The sequence below is a fragment of the Manis javanica genome, chromosome 12 (genome assembly GCF_040802235.1).
Source record: "Manis javanica isolate MJ-LG chromosome 12, MJ_LKY, whole genome shotgun sequence".
NCBI classification, from domain to species: Eukaryota; Metazoa; Chordata; class Mammalia; order Pholidota; family Manidae; genus Manis; species Manis javanica.
This window is the reverse complement of record NC_133167.1, coordinates 33,157,030-33,178,072: the sequence shown is the minus strand read 5'-3', so window position 1 is coordinate 33,178,072 and position 21,043 is coordinate 33,157,030. Positions and strand designations below refer to the sequence as shown.

The window sequence follows — 21,043 nt, the reverse complement described above, 5'->3', positions numbered from 1 at the left end:
CTCCTCTCTCTATTACCAGTCCTCCAGGTAATTCTGCAAAATTAGCACAAGAAATTTATTGATCCAGTTCGTCCCAGGGATACTAAGTTCCCTCTGGGGATATGTATCAGTTAAGACTGTTTGCCTTGCTTTAAGGTAGGTTGAGGTATTGTCTGTTTACTAAAGAATACCTTAGGAATCTTACTTCTTACCTCCCTGGTTTTTAAAATGGAATCTTAGGTTGAAGATGGAATCTTTCCTGTTCTTACTATGCTGTTTATATCTGGGGTTTTTTTTGAAAATTAATTATGATACTTGTCTCCTCCCCTAGTTACAAAATTGCTTGATTAGAGGCTGGAGGAGGAGGTAAAAAAACAGCATATACATTAGGTTAAAGAATAAGCTGGGCCTTTTAGCAGGCTAAAGTAAATCTTACAATGGCCCCATCTAATTGACGCAGTGAAGACATGGGCTGTGCACAAACACTTACCTGGGGAATATCCGGACATTCTAAGTCACTGCTGGCCTTTGGAACTTCAACTGATTAACTCGTTAACTCTGTGAGTCCTTTCTGGCTCTCTAGTTTTATCTAGTTAACTCTTTGAGTCTCTTTAGTGGACTTTACTGGCCTTATTCTCCCTCCACCCACTCATATCTATTTTCTACGTAACAGTTCTAGGCCTGGGGACACAGGGTGAGTTGGAAGTAATGTCCCTGCCCTCATGGAGCTTCCATTCTAGTAGAGAAGGTGAACCAATGTCCCTGTCAGGTGGTAATGAGTGCTGTGGAGAAGAAGAGCTGGAGGTGGAGAAGAGAGTGATAGAGGTACAGCCCACACGGGTGATCAGGGAAGAGCTCAGACCCAAATAACAAGAGGGACCAGCCATGCCCAAGTCTCAAAGAAGTCAGGGCAGAAGGAGTCACCTGCGCCAAATCTTCAGGATAGGAATTTAGCACACTCAGAAGCAGGGGAAGGATGATGTGTCAGAGGTTACAAACGAGAGAGAAAGTGGTTGAAGAGAGGTGGGTGGGGGAGCCAGTCCTTGGGGCTCCCATGGACAGCATACAGGGTTTTGCTAAGTGTGATGGGAGGCCGCCAGAATGCTTCAAATAGAGAGATGCCCAGTCTAAGCCCTAGAGTGGTGTTGAGTAGAGGAGTTTGGCTGGAGCAGGAGATGTTTTTTTTAAAAGCAACAGAGTCTAAGGGCAGAAACAGACAAATTGTGGAGGACTGTGCACCCTGGGCCAAGGAGCTTGGGCCTGATGTTCCAAGCCTCAGAGAGCTATTGAGGATACATATTTCTAGCAGGAGTGATATGATCAAAAAGGCTCACCTGAAAGTCCTACTTAATTCACAGCGTGATCCCCAACTTCTCCTCTCATGACCCTGTTGTAGATTTCTTAAGCAACTGCTAACACATGGGAAACACCCACATACACACCCAAACACATGCACATGTGTGTAAACACATGTTGTCATGGGTGTATGGTGGGTATGCCTAGAACCTAGGCATTGTAAAGACAGCTGGACACTGCCCAGTCCATTTGACTAGGAGTGTTTCTGGACTGGCTCTGTGGTGGGAAGGGTTCTGAAGCCACATCTGCACCACATGAGAAAGAGGGTCTTCCTCAGTTAGCCAAGTCGGGGGGATGCCAGGCCCTTGCCATCTCTGTCTCAGGGGAGTTCACATTAAGCCAAAGGGTTGACTCAGCAGTGGTTTGCCCAGACTCCACGCACTCAAGAAGGAATTAGAGATCAAAGAAGTCTTGCTTCTTCTCCTGAAACTGGACCTGTTGAACAGCTACCTGCCTAATCCATAGATGTGGCCAAATCCTGGGCATTATTTTAGCTGAAAGAATAAGAACTGCTTGATTTTATCTACAGATATGTAACTGAAGGTGTTCAGAAAGGTCAAAAACAATATTGTCCTTTTTATTAAAGAATCGATCTATACACCTATGGGTGTTTTAAGCCATCTATACATCTATGGGTGTTTAAGCTTAGTTTTAGTTCCCACCAGGCCACTTACTTCCCTCATGACCCTAAGCTACGATCTCACCTCTCTGGGCCCCAGTTTATTCATCTGCCAAGTGGTTGCCTTGACTAGACCACTGTTTTTCAAAGGAATAATCCTGTGGGTGGGTAGGAAGCAGGAAGGGTGCAGAGGGGCTAGGTGGATGGACATCTGCACGTTAGTGGTAGACACCTCCACTTCAGGGCACAGCCTGGACTTGTGCATATGACTTTCTAAGAAGAGACATTTCTGCAGCTAGAATAAGAAAAAATTTAAGGAAAGCAGAAGGTCTTAGAAAGCCCACTTTCAGTTTTCTCTGAGAAGAAAAAAATCCATCCAGGGCATATTCCTGGGACTGAGGCAGTGTGCAGAGGACTTAAGCATAGATAGTTGTTTATGGCTTTCACACTGAAGCCCCCCAACTTCTGAGAAACCTCGAAGTGGGCTATGCATGGAGGAAGCTTTGAAGCCGGGATTGGTGGGAGGCAGAGTGAGGCATGAGGTAAGAGGCCGGGCCACACAGGTGCCCTAGACATAAAAGGCCGTGAAGCAAGGGCGTCTCCACCCCCTGTCCTGCTCTCTGGGGCTTTAAGCTGCCTGCTTCTACACAGGAAGGGATTTCAGTTGCCTGGACCTAAATCCTGTCTGCCTATTTCTGTGGCTGGTGCCAAAGAGCATCCCTACCTAGAGCTGTAAGGTGAAACTTAGTCACCGGAGCAATGCCTTGCCCATCGGCATCGGACGCGTTGGTTTTCTTTGTGAATGGGAGGAAGGTAAGTGCTGGGTGACAGCACCGTAGCTGTGGATGCAGCCGGCAGCTACTACCTTGAGGGGAGTCCATGTGCCCATTTGGGCTGAACCCCCCTGCAATCGGGGACAGGGAGCCAGGGACTAGGAACCCCTACTAATTTGGCCTGTTCCCCACTCAGCCAGGGCTCAGCCTCTGGGAATCTGGGGGGTGGGACAGTGAAACAGTGGGGTTAATCACACATGCCTTGGTGTGAGACTCTCCTGGTTCCAATCTGGCTCTGCCATTTACAGTGTAACTTTGTGCAAGTGACTTCACCTCCCTGAGCTGGAGTACCCATCTTCAGGATCCATGTCCTAGGCCATTGTAAAGAAAAAAGCCAGATGCTTCTTCCATTGATTAGTAATCCCCTAAATGCTTACAGAGCAGTTAGCACTGATCTCTATACCTAGTCACATATCTTGATCCACACATACTCAGGAGGATAAAAAATGGAGATTTCTTCATTTTTCTACTTATCAACTTCTCTGTTGAGTCTCCATTATACAGAATTAGTTGAAATGTAATTGTAATCAGTTTTCAGTCCCCCTTTTTCCCTAGGTGGCAACTAAGTTGCGGAAGGAACCTATATGAGAAGAAGAACCTACATGACTTTTCCCTGGGGTCCTCCCTCCACCCCTCCAGGCCTCTCTGCAGGCCCCTAGTTAACCCTGCGGGCCCTCTGCCACCCGTCCCTCTCATGGGTCTCCAGCTGCCCCTCAGGGGAACTATGCTGTAGCTCCCAGGGCCCACAGCTTTTCCGGGGTCTCACCAGCTCTCCTCCAGGGCCCCTCAGCCCTCCGATCCCACACACAGGTGGGATCCCACCATACAGGTGGGGGTGAGAGTCAGCTGGAAAATATTATCCAACAACATTCCCAGTAAGTGTCTTTAAAGGACCCGGATGGGAGTAAGGCAGGCAGAGTGGAGCTTTCATTGGCAGGAGCCCCCTAGACATCCAGAAAGCAGCTGAATTTTAGTATCTCAACTTGGAAACACCTTCCTATACTTTTTTATTCCTTGAAGTCTATAGAAGTTCATGTTTTTCTTGTGGGGAGACAGGAAGGACCTAACAGGAATATCCCACTGTATCCTCCTTTGTTCTGAGACAACAGAATGGTTGGAGGTATTTGCAGGACACCTCACGACAAAATGAAAGGAAATATCCCCAAATAAGCAAATGCGAAAGAAGCGCCAAAGATTTCTCCACTGCTTTGGAAGGCTAAATTCCCTACATTTCAATGTGAGGGAGGGAAGAATTCTAGTGTTCTACCAGGGCCACGCTCGGTCCTGAGCCAGATAACACGGCTCCCCCCTGGCCGCTCTGGCATGACGGGCTTGGCATGCTCTGGGGCCCCTCCAGGATGGCGGCAACTTCCCCCACCTCCCCTTCCTGCCACCGACACACACACACACAAAAAAAAAAAAAAAAAAAAAATCCAAGTCTCTCCCCAGTTTGAAATATTTCAAGATTGAAAGACTGAAAGGGTTAAAGGTTCCACAAACAGGTAGGGGAGCAAACACGAAGGATCGAGTGCCAGAGGTGCCTCTCCACGGCTGGTGCTCCCAGCTCTAACCACATGGGGGAGCATCACCGCCACGCTTGCTTGGTGAGTCTCCTGCTGTGTGACTGTGTGTGGAAGATGTTTGCCCTCAGATCACAAACAAGCAGGGGCAGGTCAATCAGGCTTAATATCACACCCCAAGCCCTAAATCAAGCAAACCACAACAGACATCCCACTGGGTCACAGATTTCAATCCCGTGATAATCTCTTCTGTTTCCCACGCAGGTGACGGAGCGGAATGCGGAACCAGAAGTCACCCTGCTGACCTTCCTACGAAAGAACTGGACCCTTTTGATCAAAGTCTCGGCCGGTCTGTGCCTGCCTTAAAACAGGCCAGCTGCGGTTATGAGAGCTGACCGAACCTCTCCCTCCCCAAAGAGAGGGCCCTTTGGCCCTTGCTATTTGCTTTTGGCAATGATTTAAGGATATTAAGTTAATTGGGCTCTTTATAGAGGATGAAGTTTCCCTACAGTTTCTTATATCTTGATTTAATAACAGTGAAATAGAAGCTAAGCTCTTTATTTCAGCACTAATTATTCCTTTAAGGGCCTTCCAGGTCCCCAGGGGGGTGGTTATGTAACAGAGGTTAGTTTGCATGTACTCTGACCTGGAGGGAAACCAAATTCTCCAGATTCAGGAAGAATGTGCTCATGGGGAAGATTGCCTTTTTCTTCATCTGTTTCTTACAACAGATTTCCCCCCACTGTGTTATATTCTGAAATTGGGACCTTCATAATGGCAAACATATTTTAATTGATTAATCTAATGGCTTTCTCAGAGAAACCAAAAAATTCAATAAATAAGTGACAGAAATTACAAATTGATGGAATCAACCCCTGAACAAGTTTTGTTTAAAAGCCCACATGGTTGTTAATTCATTGTCATATTTGAAAATTAGAGAATCTCCTAGTTTAAAAAATAGAGGTTTTTTCAGCTTCTTGTGAAAAATGGGAAGATAGTCACTCCTGTATGGCAAGTCTAGTGTAGAGCTAGATAGAGACCGTCCCTAGTCCTCTAGCTAGAATGGGGTACGGGCTCTCATCCATTCATTTGTATAACCTCTCTGATAAGTATTTACGGTTATGTATGATTTAATGTAGATGAACAAGCCCTATGGCTTTTAAAAAAAAGGTGATTCCAGAGTCTTCTTAGCCAGACTAATTAATTAAATCTGATCCTATAAACCATGTGGAAACAGACCACATGATTACAGAAGAAGGATGATTAAAGAGAGGAGACAGAGGCTGAACATGGATTTGGAATTGGACCTGGGCCAAGCAGGAACCGAGGGACACTCCAGCTGGGATCTGGATGGGATAATGTAATTTTATACATATATATATGGGATTTTTCTCCGAAGACTCACTCACTTGTTTTTAAATGCAATACAAATCACTAGACAAGCTAGCAGTGCATTGAACTGTTAAAAAATAAGCTGTTCTCTTCCAGCTATCTGATTGGAACCCAGACGAGTTCCTATAATGAAATAGGATTTTCAAAGGGTTTTTACATCCATTATCTTCTGAGATGCTTATAATAAGCCTGTGAAAATAAAGTAGGCACTATTTTTCCCTCTTTGCAAGTAAGAAAACAGACAGGGAATTGTTAATATATCCAGTGTCACAGCTAATAAGTTATGCAGTACCCTTTAACTGGAGGTAGGCAAATAAGTTCTCAGACCTTTACCTCATCACCCCGGAAAGACCTTCCTCACTAGCAACACCCTAGGGAGGCAGCTATAATGGAGGCAACATTCTGCCTTGGCACTTCTTTCCTTGACCACCCCCTTCCAGTACGCCTCACAGGAGCCAAGTATGCCTGCGGGAGAGGAGGCTGCGGGGCCTGCACCGTGATGGTGTCTAAGCATGATCCCGCATCCAAGAAGATAAGGTACCCTGCCCAGAAGCCCAGAGGCCAGAGGAAGGCCCCGCTTCTTGGCCAGGCTTGCATTCTTACAGCTGGAGATATCTAAGGACCTTCAGTCTTGTGATTCTAACCTCTCTAGATCTTAGACAGCTCTGAAAATCTGATAAAAACTATGAGCCTTCTACTCAGAAAATACATAAACAAATTACATTTTGCACTCAATTTCAGGGAGATCATAGACCTCCCAAGGCCCTTTTATGCATTAAGAAATCCCAATTTAGGCCAACCATTCATTTTATAAATGAGGAAACTGAGGCTCAAATAGATGAAGTGACTTGTTCAAGGTCATACAACTATTAAGCCATAGAACAGGATGCAAGACCAGTTTTCTAGCTTGAAGCTAGTGCACTTTCTATTGTTGGGCTGTATTAACCATGCTCGGCAGGGACCTGGACCATGATCCTATCCTTTAATTAAGGGCCAGATTCCAGTACTGAGCTGCTTCCAAATCCACCAACCCAAGAAATCAAGAAATGGCCTCAGAACACAGACCATCCAACACTGTTGAGGGACTTTATTCAAAGAGTTTTAAATTACCAAGGAAAAAAATTCTCAAATATGCAGATCTGCATAAAAAACATAGGTGTATTTTTTCCATGTTATAGGGTCAATAACTTAATGAATACTAGTTGAGGTCCAACTATACCCCTGGTGACATGAGTCCATTCCCATTGAGTCCAGGCCCAGGCGGGTCTGTTCTGGGCTTGGGAAGTTTCTCTGAAGTTCAGAATGCCCAGATTCATCCTAAGCCTCCCTAATTTTTACAGATAGTAAAGTTAGCAGTGAAGACTCTAAGTTCTTCCTTCCTGTCATCCTTCCATTTCCCCATCCCCCAGGCTGAATGGCAGGCTTTGGGGGAGCAGGGGGCGGTTCCCTGCCCTTCTTTGTTCCCAAGCTTGCCAAGAGTCAGGACTGTGTTACTCCCCCTGATTTTCCTTGTGTTTCTCATACAAAGACACTTCTCTGTCACCGCGTGCCTGGTACCCATCTGCTCTCTGTATGGAGCCGCCGTCACCACCGTGGAAGGTGTTGGAAGCCTCAAAACCAGGATTCACCCTGTGCAGGTAAGAGCACCTCCTAATTTTCTCACATCTTAACTTTTCCTTTTAAACCGATGCTGTGCTACCTGTGCTGCCTGGGCTTCTAGGCTGTGGTCAGACAAAGAGAAGCTTTTGGAGGCATTGGGGTCAAGATGATAACATCTGTCAAGTGATTTAAAAGAAAGCTGGAAATTCATCCACATTTTATTAGATGATCTTCTTTTCTCTTACTTTTTATACTTGAATATAAGCAGAATTATCAAAACATTGATTAATGCCTATTAGACAATGGTTTGGAATAAATATTATACAAAGGATATTATTCATAAAATGTTTCTGAGGCTAACACGATAAAATAATTATTCCCTATGGCGTGGAAGTCTTGGGAGTAAAATTAGAACCCAGGCTGACCTTACCAGAGCAGGAGGACAATAATTTCTACAAATCTTAACTTGAAGCTGGAACCCAGAGGCTGGTTTTAAGAGTACTATGACATGCATCAACAGAAAACACACCAACTGCTGTCACTATCAGAGGGGTTTAGAGAGTCTAGATCCACCAATGCTGTGAGTCCTTCTGGGCAGAAGCAGCCAGAGGGTCTCTGAGTTTAACCATGTGAGAATCAATTCTAGGAAAGGTCAGCAAAGACACAGGAGGCAGCAGAGTTTACTAGAGTCTCCAAAGAGATCAGAGAGGATGTTGACAGCAAGGTCAATAAACCCTAGGATTATATTCTAAAATCTAGAGCAGGGCTTCTGAATGTTAATGTGCTAAGAATCAGCTGGAATGCAGATTCTAAATCAGGAGGCTTGGAGCAGAAGCCTGAAGTTCCACACTTCCTTCAGGCTCTCAGGTGGAACCAACCCGTTGGTCCAGGGACAACACTTTATATAGCAAGGACCTAGGATACAGAACAAATTTTGGACCTTTGAAAGTAGAGCTCCTTTGAGCCAACACAAAAGGATTTAAAGTGAGGTCAGAAGTAGATAGTCTCCAAACTAATCAAAAAGAAGTGGCCCCATAGTCAGAACTAAGCTGGTCAAGATGTGATGGTGTATACAAGAAAAGTGTTTTAGCGACTTTCACATACTTTCTTATAATCACTGCTTTCTGGAGAATTCTTCTCAGTCTGATAATTCCCAGTTAGAATGATCTGGGCATTTGAACTTGAGAAGTGATTGTAATGATAGACTGTGGCCTCTGAGTCCCCTTCTCCAGGAACAGTGCAGGTAAGGGGACATTGGCCTTCTCTGCACAAGGGAAGGAGTGCACTGCTCAGTGACTGGGCTCCACTGTGATGGGGATGCGGGATGCGGACTCTGGTGAGAGATGGTGACAGAAGGAAGGCAGGGCCTGTGACCACGTGTGTGTCCTTCCAGGAGAGGATCGCCAAGACCCATGGCACTCAATGTGGGTTCTGCACTCCTGGGATGGTGATGTCCATGTACACGCTGCTCAGAAACCACCTGCAGCCCTCAGAGGAGCAGCTCATGGAAGCCCTCGGGGGTAGGTCTGATGCAGAGGAAACCCACCAGCTGCCTGAGGCCAGATGGGAAGCATGCCTCGGGTTGTTTCACCACCCAGCTCTATTCAGGGGCCCCATGGGTTGTTTCTAATGGAGCTACAGTTCACCCAGGAGCAGAGAATGCTAGAGAACTTGCTAGAGCAGCTTGTGCAGGACACGCTGTAGGAAGACCCCAGCCCACCTTACTTAGGGCTATCAAAACCAAGTGCCACCAAAAGGGTGGGTTAAAACAACAGGAATTTCTTCTTTCACAATTCTGGAGGCTAGAAGTCTGAAATCAAGGTATCAGCAGGGTCATACTACTGAAGGCTCTAGGAGATTCTTCCTTGACTCTTCCTAGCTTATGGTGGCTGACAGCCATCCTGGCACTCCTTGGCTTATAGATTCTTCACTCCAGTATCGGCCTCCATCTTCTCATGCCCTTGTCCCCTGTGTGTCTGTGTCCAAATTTCCCTCTTATAAGGACATCAATCACTGGAGCAGGGCCCACCCTAACCCAGTATGATCTCAGTTTAACTTTAGTACATATGCTGAGACCCTGTTTCCAAACAAGGTCACAGTCGCAGGTTCTAGAGATCAGGGCCTCAACATATCTTTCAGGGAGCCCTTTGCACATTGCAAAAATCCTTTAAAATATTTACTGGGTTTAAGTTACTAAAGAGGAATTCATAAGCATATTCCTTTTGCAGGATCAATAAGTATCATTTCTAGGTATCAAAAATCCCTAAACAAGTCATCTGTGATACATAAATTCTTAAATTTAGACCTGCAGGGTGAGCACAGATGCCTTCTCCTAATCCACCAGGTACTGGTGGACTTCCTGTACTTGCTCTGCTCCATTACAGAAAATCAGATCCAGACACCTAAAATCTAACCTTCCTTCGATCATTCCACTATGTGAGGTCCTGCAACAGCTTCTCACCCCTCAGGTGTGGCCAGCCTGCCCTCCTTCACCAGGTGTTCAGAGAACTCCAATAAATGGCCTCACTAACTCATGCTTCCTCCTCAGCTGCATGACTCCTGCTGGCCAGTCTCCTCTCAGCCCCCAATGCCTCTGCATGTTTCCACTTCTGCACATCTGCTCGTGCTGCGCTGTGAACCACAAAACCCTGTCCCCAGCTCTCCCTACTCCCCTCCAGCCCTTTACTTGTTTACCCTTCAAATCCAAGCCTCTTTGTGAAGCCTTCCCAGATGAACTCTCTTTTGCACTGACCTTCCTCTATCACCCCGCATGCCTTCATCCTTGAAAACCTGAAATTCTCCAACTTTATCATGCAATAGAGTTACCCACAGATCCCATAAAATGCAGATTTCTGGGCCTGCCCCCAGACATTCTGATTCAGGAGAATTGGAGAAGGGCTAGGGATCTGCAGTTTAAACAAATATCCCCAGGAAATTCTGATGCATTGATCTAAAAGTACTAAGGAGCACTACTAACAAAGCCCATAGCATGCTGTTTCACTCAGTGCCTTAGGAATAGCCTCCATTTTCTTGTTTAAGGATCCCCCATATATGACATAGTGTCTAAAATACAGTTGTTGTCAATAGACACATGTTGAATTAATGGATAAATGAACAGGTGGAGGTAAATGAGCTCACCAGATAGACTATTGTCTTCTTTAGGACGGAGAATTAAACTAGAACTGAGGTGATGGGAAGGATAATCTCAGAAGAGAAAAAAAAACATTGAACTGTCTGGCAAATATTTAAACACTCTCAAAAAAACTGGGTCTGTTTTAACTTTGTAAAGAAACCAATAAAAATAAAGCCTGCCGATAATCATATTCCCCTAATCAGGTAATCTCTGCCGCTGCACGGGGTACCGGCCAATCCTCGCAAGTGGAAGGACCTTCTGCGTGGTGAGTAGGTTGACTGTGGGGATACTCTACAGAGCACAAATGATGATGTCAGCTAGTCAATGACGGAAACACAGGAATTGAATTTCTTAGACCACCTAAACAGATTATAAGGAGACTGAGTAAGCACTAACTGATGGCGGAGTTTGAGCAGTTTGTTGAGGACAGAGTGAGTGTTACACCATCTTTGAGGTTCCCTGTCATACCACAGGGGAAGTCAGGTGCTCTATCCAGCCATCCAGACATCTTCCGTGATAGTTAAGGAGGTATCTGGACAGGATGGGAGACGGCTCCAGCAAACCCAAGGAGACGAGCAAAGGCATGGAGCTGGCTTCGGGGAGGTGGAGGTTGTTCTGAGAATCCAGACCAGCTGGGAAAGTGTGGACAGATAAAGAAGCCACATAGGCAAAGTGGAATCCAAAATTTCCCCCAAGTACAATCGCCCAAGGAGAGTTCTCCATAAAGTGGGGATGCAAAAAGGGCTAGTCACTGGGCTACTGAGAGCAAATGAGAAATCATGGACAAAGCATGTAGAAGTCTTACTTGGCTCTTAGTTACCACTGTTATAGAGGATGTGGGTAGTACTGCCCTTAGACACAAACAAGGGGGACCCCACACTTTGGAGGGCTCCTCACTGGTCCTCCTGTAGCCGTTCTCAGGAGGCCACAGAGCCAAGCGGACTTGTTCATCTGGAGCCTTCATCATTTTCTAGACCCCACTCCACTCCAGGTATAGTCTTGACCCCATTCCCAGGCCTGACACAAGCCTCCTCCCCAAGCCCATCATCCCAGGGCAGTTTATAACAGCCAGCATGAGTACTGCTAGGTCAAAGGACAGCCAACAACTTGCTGTTTTAGAGGAAGTAGACGCAGCTTGGACATTCAGTCAGGGTGCTCACACGGGGGTCTGAGGCCCCTCAGTACAGAACAGAGCCCCGATGGGAAGAGAGGGGCAGCAGGGAGCCTCCACTGGTCCTCTTATCCCAGCCTCACAAATAGTAGAAGTGGGCTTGGAAGTGGACCAGCAGGTGTGTCCCACTCCCCAGAGCCAGGCCAGTCCCCAGTGCACACTTGTCCCAGACTTCTACTGCAACACAGGGGAGCAAAAGTTGATGAGCTGAGAAATAAAATGAATAGCTTGTAAACCCATCAATTGCCAGTGTAAATGGAAAAGCACTTGTGAAATACAAATAAAGGAAGTTAAAGGAAACCTCTCTCACTCTGGAATGTGGATATTATCCCCCTTGCTAGGCACAGACTTGGGATAAGACAAAAATATGGCTGGGAGAACCACCCTGCAGCCAGCAGACCCCAGAGGGAATACCCGAGGCTCACAGCACTGGGCCAGGAGACACTGGCCTTTTCCGTTGGCGTTGACTCATGGCCCATCATGGTCAGAGCTCTGAGTAAGGGAGGAAGCACTGCTCACTTGGCACAGCTGGTTTTGCTTCGTGGACATAATTAGGAAGGTGGTGGCCTGAGACATCTGAGTAGAGACAGAGAACTAGGGTACCTGAAAGAAAGTATTTTGCTAGATACTTAGGAGAGACACATAGGAGGACCTATCTGAGAAAGAAGATGCAAGAGATAAATTTGGAGGAACTAGGAAATGAAAGGACTGGCAAATGGAAAACTTCTTTAAAATTTATTGATTGTCCATTCCTTCCCAGTCAGTCCCCTGCAGATCCCAGATATCTGGAAGATCTGGTTCCAAATGTTTTCTTTTTTTTTTTTTTACTTTTTTCATCTTTCTTTTTCTTTTTAAAGGTCTTTATATAAATGATAATTTCCAATGTTATTGGATCCCTATATGTGCTAGAGAATGGACAAATTGTTGTTGCCCTAAAAAGCATCTTATCAACTAATTCTACCACTTGGAATTCACCTAAGAGAAAATTCAGAAATGTACACAAAGTTGTACATATAATGAATAGAAATGCCTGTTATGTTATCTATGGTTATAAAATGTAGGGGAAAACCTAAGTATACATCAACAGCAAAGTTTACAAATATATTATGGAATAGCCAGAAGGAGGACTATTATGCAATTAGCAAAATTATATTTTAAAGACATTTTAATGATATGGAAAAATATTCACAATATAAATAAAGAAATAGATGAATATGTGAACAAAACAAGGGGTAAATAAGTGAACAGAAAGGCAAACTAAAAAGCATATTGTGCTATAAATACTGTAGTACAATACATACTATATAAAATATTATTAGTGGATGAGGATAATGATAGCTAATATCTCTTATACTTCTCAATATTCTTTATTATTGTTTTATACTAAATGTTATATATTTTGCACACATTATATATCATATTGTATATTTTATATATTCTGTATACATCATTTTATCTTAAAAATAAAGCCAAAGAAGAAAGATCTTATAATTACCCCTGTTCCAATAGAAACCACCAAAAGTGGCTAAAAAAATATGGAGTCCCATTTAAATTGCCAAACCTTTCAAAACTCACCCATTTCCTAGCAAAAAGTTTTTCATCAAGGCATCTCACTCTTCTAGGAGTCAAATGGCTGTCAACAGAAAGGAACAGGAAAATGCTGCTTGGATCAGGAAGAAAATGATTCTTCCTTACTCTGCGGGAAGAGTGACGTGAGTCCCTTAGTTTCACCCTCACCCTGTTGCAGTATTGCTTACTGCTTGGCCCCCTGTGGAAACTGTGCTTGCAGGGATTTTTTTTTTGTTGTTGTTGTTGTTGTTATCATTAATCTACAATCACATGAAGAACACCGTGTTCACTAGGCTCCCTCCCTCACCAAGTCCCCCACACACACACCATTACAGTCACTGTCCATCTGTGCTTACAGTTTTGACGGTCATTCTCTGCTTTACTTACAAATGTGCAAAGTGCCTGCATGAACAAAGCATTTCTCATTTGGGAGCTGAGTAGAGTGGTGATTCAAAGCCATGCTCTGATTTTCCACTTCACTCCCTGGGAGGCTGAAACAACAAAACATGAACACGCTCAGATAAGCTAACAAGCCCCACCCCAGCTACGAAGAGTCCTGACCTCGGCAGGGTGGGTTCCCGTGCCAGGCGCTACTCGGGCAGAGCTCTCCTCGTCACTGCATCTCCTACTCTGCAGAGGGAGGGCCTGGCCACCTCGGGAACACCAAGGAGCCCGTCCAAAGTCACACGGCAAGTTCACGGCCCCCACAGCTGGGAGTCCCAGCCTGCAACATTCCAGGCTCTGACTCTGCTCTCTGAGAGACATTTGTTTCCAGAACAGACCCATGCCAAGCTCTTAAAGGAATTACATAGAGAAGTTAGGATAAGGATAAAATAGAGTGCTCCTTGCACGCAAGGAAATCTGAGAGGACAGAACTGGCCTGAGATGAAACTGAGCCCATCGCCCCTGCCATCTCTGTCTCTATCCCTTACACCTGCCTCGTTCCCACTCTTGGCCTCCCACTGTCACCTCACTGTTGCCAGGGAAGGTGGGCAGCACCCGCACAACCACATCACAGGGGACCGGTGAGCCTGGAGTGGTGAATACATTCTAAGATCTGATTCTTGGTTTTGCAGCCTTGGGAATTCAATCTGGGCAATGACTGGCCTCTGGGGACCACCCGATTCACTTTCACCAAACTCAAAAGAACATGATACTTAAACTGGAATGTGCCCTGATACTCATTTACAAAGAGAAATACAATTATAAATGGATCTCATGATCACTGAGCCTCATTATAAGGAGAAGGAGGCTTGGTGAGCATGGATGCATGGATGCAGAGCACCTGGATAATCTTAAGGGTAACATCACAGAAGACCCCTCTCTTCCACCTGCTGCATGGCAGCTATCTGGCCCAGGACTCGTCCTTCTCTTGAAACTGTGCTGATATCTCCCTTTGAGTAACATGTCTTGGCCTAACATCTATTTAGTGGAACTTTAATTCCTGAGCTCTGATTCATTGTTTGTTTTACATATTAATTTTCAGACATCATCTTATTTCTAGGTTTTAGAGAGACACCGCATTACTGCCCCCAAGTTCCTGCCTATACTTCTAATCCCCACATAAAAACTAATCATTCAGATGTTGGTCTGTATGCCTCAATCCAGGGTCCTACTAAGAACCTTTACAAGGAACAATTGCAGGTTTTCTTTCTGGAACCTGGGAAAGGACATAGAAAAAGTAGAGGAGTGTTGGACTGATGTCAGGCCATTACACCTACTTGTCACAATTACCCTTCAAAATGCACATTATTTTCATTTAACTTTTAGAGAGGTTAAGAACCTTTCTGTTAGAATGGTCAGAGAGCTGAGGTGTAGCAGAGCTCAGAATAAACCCAGATCTGCCCCCAGTCTCTGCCCATGCTCTTCTGCATTCCACAGACAAAGCTGAGCCCATCATGCCACTGCTGCATCTATTTCCTTCCTTCACGCTCCCCAGAGTTCCCTCCCAATTTGCCTTACATGGTCAGGAAAGTTTTCTGAGAATGTGTTTCCAAAACTGAAACAGAACTGATTCAGACAACATGACAAGTTGGGTAACTTTCCGTGGTGCTTTAGTTTCCTAATCAGTAAAATGGAGGTAATAATTTATTTTCTTTATACCATTTTCCTAAGGATTAAATAAATTATGAATACATGTAAACACTCCATAAATGTCAACCACTCTTATTAAAGTTAATGGGGTGTGTTTGTATGTTTATGTACGAGCATATATGTTTAGAGTCATTTTTACTTAAAAGGCAGGACTTCTCACTTTTAGCATTCTGAATCCTGCCTTGACAGGTGAGAAGATAGTTGTTGGGCACAATGGAGAGGACTTCCCAAACTTATTTGACCTATAATGGTTTTTCAGAAACTGTTCTGCTATTTCACTCTTTGAACAGAGTATTTCATAGAATACTCTTTTCTTTAGTATCTTATTAGTGGAAAATCAGTATTTCTCTTACAAGACCCTTATTTAAAAGTATTTGGTTTGACCTATTTGCCCTGTACAAGGGGAGTTATAACTGCAAGGTAAACGAAACCAGATCAGGGCAGCGGCAACAGCGGCAACAAAAGAGCCAAATAAAATTTCTCCTGCACGGGTCAGGGAAGTCGCGCCCAGCAGGAGCTTATCAAGGGAGCTGGGAGACCCCTGAGGATATTGTGAACAGAACTAATTGGCCGTGTGGGTGTCGTAATCACCGATGATTGGTCATGCTGGGTTGCTGGGGAGAGAGTACTGCGATGCCTGCTCTAGGTGGGACCTGCGGCTAGGGACCTTCCGTTGAATCATTTGAGTGACATTCACCGTTCTTTTCCTTACTTGGCTCGAGTTGGGTTCCTCCAGTGAGACCTGTCCCTTCCTCCGGTACCTCCGGACTTACAATAACTATGTTCACTTTGCCTAATGAACGTAGAGTTACAATGCTCTTTCCAGTTGAGCTGAGCTGACCATCTTCTTCTACCCTTTTTAAGATTTGCATGGAGTTATTTGCCAAAGAGGAGTTCCAGCCCTTGGACCCTACTCAGGACCTCATATTTCCCCCAGAACTCTTGGTAAGATGAGTTGTGTGGTTTATGTGCTTGTTTAAGCATCACCAGTTATAAACTCCGTTTTATAACACCACCCCTTCCTTCCATTCAAATTGTGGAAATGTTTGATCAGATCAAGATGCTTGTCCCTGCCTAGCTCAGGAAGCCCTAGCTGATGCCCCAGACACATTCCCCAAAGCTTCAACTGAGGCTTTTTTTAAAAAACTATTTCAATATTGTCATCTGCAATGTGTCCCTATTGACTGTCCCATGCCATACAACTTTGTGCTCAGCTTCTAACTTGGTCTTTCCAGTCCCTCCAGTGCACTGACCCCAAGGAGCACCTCCAATCCCCACCCCATTCCTACCCCTTCCTTCTGTTAACATGTCTATCTTTCCTCTCTAGCATCCAATGGTCCCATTCTAAAACACCTGCTTCTAAAGGGGTTCTGATGTGTTTGTTCATTCATTCACTCAACAAATACTCATCATTCAGCAACTTGCCAGGTGCTCTTCTAGGTACTGAATATACAGCAGAGAACCAAACTAAGGAAGATCTGCCCTTGAGTTGGTAATCTGGTGGGAGGGACAATCAGCAAGATAGCACATAAGAGATACAGTGTGCTAGCCAGTGAGAAGTGTTAAGGAGAAAAAAATACAACTGAGAAGGGGGAGGACGCCAGAGGCTGCAATTTTAAATATCCTGGCCAGAGAAGACTCCTCCAAGAAGTAGCATTTGAAGGAAGTCCTGAAAGAGGTGAGGAAGCTGGCTGCAGAGGTACATGGGGGGAAAGTCCAGGCACAGCAAGCACAGAGGCGCCGAGGTTGGGAGAACGCCTGGCCTGACCAAGGGACAGAGCAGGGGCCAGCCTGGCTGGAGCACAGGCTCGCAGGCCCTCACAAAGCTGTGGGACGGTGTGGGGGCACCGGTGTTGGGAGGTGCAGGCCAGGCCAGACTTAGGCTGCTTGGCTTTTACTCTCAGTGAGATGAAAAGTGACTAGGGAGGCGTATGCTTCTGTTCAGGGTAGGAGGGGATCTGGGGCCGTTCTATTGCTGGGATGGGAATCACCTGCAAGGGATACGGGAAGGAGCAGCGAGCCCAGTCAGGACACTGAAGCCATCCTGAGAGATGGGGTGCCGGACCAGGCTGCTAGCATGCAGGTGGTGAGGAGCAAGGGGATTCTGGACAAATTTTGGAAGAAGAGCCAACAAAATTTGCTGATGGATATGATGTGGGGTATGGGAAAGAGACAGGAGTCAAGGCTGACTCCAGAGCTTCGAGCAGCTAGAAAGAGGCGTGGCCTTTTACTGAGAAGGGGTGGAGAAGCAGGGTGTTTTTCCTTTCGGGGGGTCCTTTTTGGTGCCTTGGAAATGGACGGGATATGAGGAGCTCAGTTTGGGACATGTTAAATTTGAAATGCCTATTACACATCTAAGAAGAGTTATGGAGTACTCATTCAGATGCATGCGTTTGGATTCCAGGGGAATAGTCCAGGCTGAAGATATTTCAGGGCATCAGTATAATTAGGATATTTAAGGCCATGACACTTAATTATGTTAAACTGATCTATACTGAAGGTCAATGGCAGGTGCCAGCTCACATTGTTACTCGTCTCCAAAGAGCTATGCATCAGCAAGTCTTAAACTAAAGAAGTAAATATCTAATTATAGAAATTCAGACATTAGTCAATGGATGTAGTGAGTATCTTCTTTGGTCAAGAGACCCCAGGACTCCTGAAATCCCTCTGTAAGAGCATAACTCCACCTGGGATCTGGCATAACCCAGGAAGAGAGGTGTGCACACATGCACCCACACTTGTCATTTGCACTTAGAGAATGGCAGAGAACCCAGAAAAACAAACCCTGACCTTTCATGGAGAGAGGGTTACCTGGATCTCCCCTGGGACCCTCAAGGATCTCCTGGAGCTGAAAGCGAAACATCCTGAAGCCCCTCTTATCTTCGGCAACACCTCCCTGGGTGAGTGACGACAATGGTTCTTGTGCCACAATTAAGGCTGAGCTGGACTTTCAGACCCCTACTCTGCTCTCAGCCTGCAAAAACTACATTTTAAGGATAAAAACCTCATCCTTTATAATAAAAGTATTATAATATACTATTATAGTACAAAATATAGTATTCTATTAGGTTGTATACTATATATAATAATTTGTATAATTTTATTTATTATACATAAATTGTATATATAATAATATTGAAAAGTTTAATACAAATGTAATATTATTGTATTACTATAATAAAATGGTTTCTAAAGTTGAATGTACATATATACCACTGGAACATGCAGCATGACCCCTTAAGGTGTGGGGGGAAAAGTTTCAGAGGTTTTCTATCATTTAATTGATCTTGCCCTTTATAATTGTACTTTTGTTAAAGAGTGAATAGATATAATAGAATTTTATAAAGTACATATGGGTATTAACAACACATACCCAGCTACCCCCACAGCCCCTGAAAGAACGAGAACTTGACGAAGAGCTGCCCTCCCAAATTGAAGCCCCTCACTCCCCAAAAAAGGCATTTTTCTCTTTTTTAACTCTCTCTAACATACAAATTTACTTTTCAGGACCTGCAATGAAATCTCAAGGACATTTTCACCCAATTCTCCTCTCTCCTGCTAGGATTTCTGAGCTGAGTATGGTGTCTGAAACAAGTGATGGTGAGTTCCTGGTGTTCTTAGTAAAGTATCAATGAACCAATCCCTGCACTAGCTTACTTGCCAACTAGTTTAGAACACCCTCATATATTTGTCTTGTCTGGCCTATTTCCAACTCTTTATCTTCTTCTGATGTGATATTATATCCCCACATTGAACTTTACTATCAAAAGCTTTGCAAGAATATGAGATATTCAGATGATGTCATTCAAGACCTTGTAGTCACCTGCAGGATTCTTGCCTCTAAAATGCCATGATGACCTAAAGACAATAAATTTGCAGTGTCACTTTGATGGGAAAGACAGCAAGAGATGAATCCAGGGATATTGCAGGGGAAAGTAAGAGAAAGGTTGTCTGGTATTCAAATGCTACTTGTCTCATGAGGACAGTGGCAAGAGGTCAAGTGAAACAAACAAATGCCCAGACAAGCACCCCCAGTCACTTATAACATCCTTAACAGCCCACTCTGTGCAGATACTGTATCAGGCAAGGTGGCAACTCACAACAAAGTAGGAAGGAAACATGCAAGACTTCAAGATGCACAGCAAACCCTTTGACAAAAGAAATATCATTTTATTCCTTTCCTCATCTTCCAGAGCCCCTAATGCATAAGTGCATGCATTTAAGTGCTATACATGCATGTAAGTGCTCCGTCAGTGACTGACAACCTAATGGACCGAACTTGAATTTGGAATACAGAGATAATAATGACTTCCTTAATTTAGGCTTAGTTTGGCTGAACGGAAAGCTGTAGTCAAGATCGACTTATAGGCCACTGTGTGTTTGTGGTCCGTAGTGGGCAGGGGAGGGGACCAACCCTGGCTGTATCACTGCATCCAGGATTCCCACCCTCTTAGCCTCTACCCACCATCAGCCAAACTTGACTGTGCTGCAGACCAGCAAGCTTGGCCCCACCCCACCCATTTGCAGGGGAAGGGGCCCTTCCTGGCTTTGCCGGGGCACCGTGGCCTCAGAGCTTCTTCCTTGGAACAATCCGGGCTGCACACCGGAATGCCACACAGAACATGAGGGGAATGAGCTTAGGTCTACCTTAAATCTTGGTGTTAGCAGAAGAAGAAAACGATGGAACAGTAACAGCAGGATTGGGAATACAGTCAGTGTGAGCAGAAGTTTACAACAGGGAAACCCTTCCCCCATTTCAGCCCATGAAGGATTAACCCATGGTTTTCAAACGTCCCTTCACCCCACAACCCTGTCCTCAAGCAAATCTTAAGTAAATGAAAAGAAGTCACTGCTTGAAAGAGGACATCCAGCCCCCCATCACTGAGGCCTCCATGTCTGCCCTGAGAAGGTCCCCGGGGCATAATTCAAAATCTTCCATGGAGCACCAATCCCTCATTTTAAAAATGAGGAAGACAAGATGCAAAAGTAAGAGTGGGCTTGCCCAAGGCCCCCAAACCGGCTGGTGGCCAAGTCACCAAGCCACACATCTCCCACTTCCAATTCAGAGCTCTCTGCTACTGCTGTTGCCCGTCCCGCAGGCTCACTCCTCAGCCCGTCCAAGGGGCTGTTTGAATAGACCGCTCAATTTGGACTTTGCAGGTAGAGCCAGATTATGAACCGGAGGAAACAAAGCACATGCCTCAGAGCCTTTTAAAATTGAAGTGTGAGCACCCTCTAGTGGTCTCCAGGAACATTTCCCAGGATCCTCAAACTTCCCGAACAAAAGAGTAAAGGGACCTGCTGGAGAGTACGCTGGAGCCAGAGGTGCACCCCACCCCACCAGCACCTCCTCGAAATAAATTGCCCTGATGGCTGTGTTTGTTTCAATTTTTCATGTTAATCCATATCACGTACATGTTCAGCTCAGTATACATGTCTTTCCTCAAAATCTTCAGTTAGTAAATGCTCCGGAAAATCCATGCTTTATCTTTATCCCGCAAACCCATAAACTCTGAGAAACATGGAGTTAAAACAAAACCCACATTCTGAGAATCGAAGTTAGGGCTCTTTCCAACTCTACTGGAATACAAGCTAAGTTTCGTGACCCAAAGATGGAAAAAAAATATGAATAGAAGTTGATAGATAGAATATTCTCAGTCAGCTGTGTCACACCTAGCAGAAAGTGAGGGGGCAATGTGAGCAATAGAAACAATCAAATGAAAGCCCCATAAGGGATTGTCGGGCTTCAACCTGAGTTTCAATCTGTACTTATGAGGA

General features: G+C 45.0%; 1 protein-coding gene across 1 annotated transcript in view; it reads left to right on the top strand.

The window, feature by feature from the left end:
- The window catches only part of LOC108391581 (aldehyde oxidase 2), a 73,728-nt gene continuing 52,685 nt past the window's right edge, over window positions 1-21,043 (top strand). Inside the window, exons 1-10 of the mRNA XM_017651224.3 lie at window positions 1-2,767; window positions 4,572-4,629; window positions 6,140-6,236; window positions 7,228-7,336; window positions 8,692-8,818; window positions 10,635-10,696; window positions 13,225-13,314; window positions 16,130-16,210; window positions 18,021-18,165; window positions 18,773-18,865. Coding sequence (XP_017506713.3) covers window positions 2,714-2,767; window positions 4,572-4,629; window positions 6,140-6,236; window positions 7,228-7,336; window positions 8,692-8,818; window positions 10,635-10,696; window positions 13,225-13,314; window positions 16,130-16,210; window positions 18,021-18,165; window positions 18,773-18,865 — 916 coding nt within the window. The 5' untranslated portion in view covers window positions 1-2,713. The remainder of the gene's footprint in view (window positions 2,768-4,571; window positions 4,630-6,139; window positions 6,237-7,227; window positions 7,337-8,691; window positions 8,819-10,634; window positions 10,697-13,224; window positions 13,315-16,129; window positions 16,211-18,020; window positions 18,166-18,772; window positions 18,866-21,043) is intronic.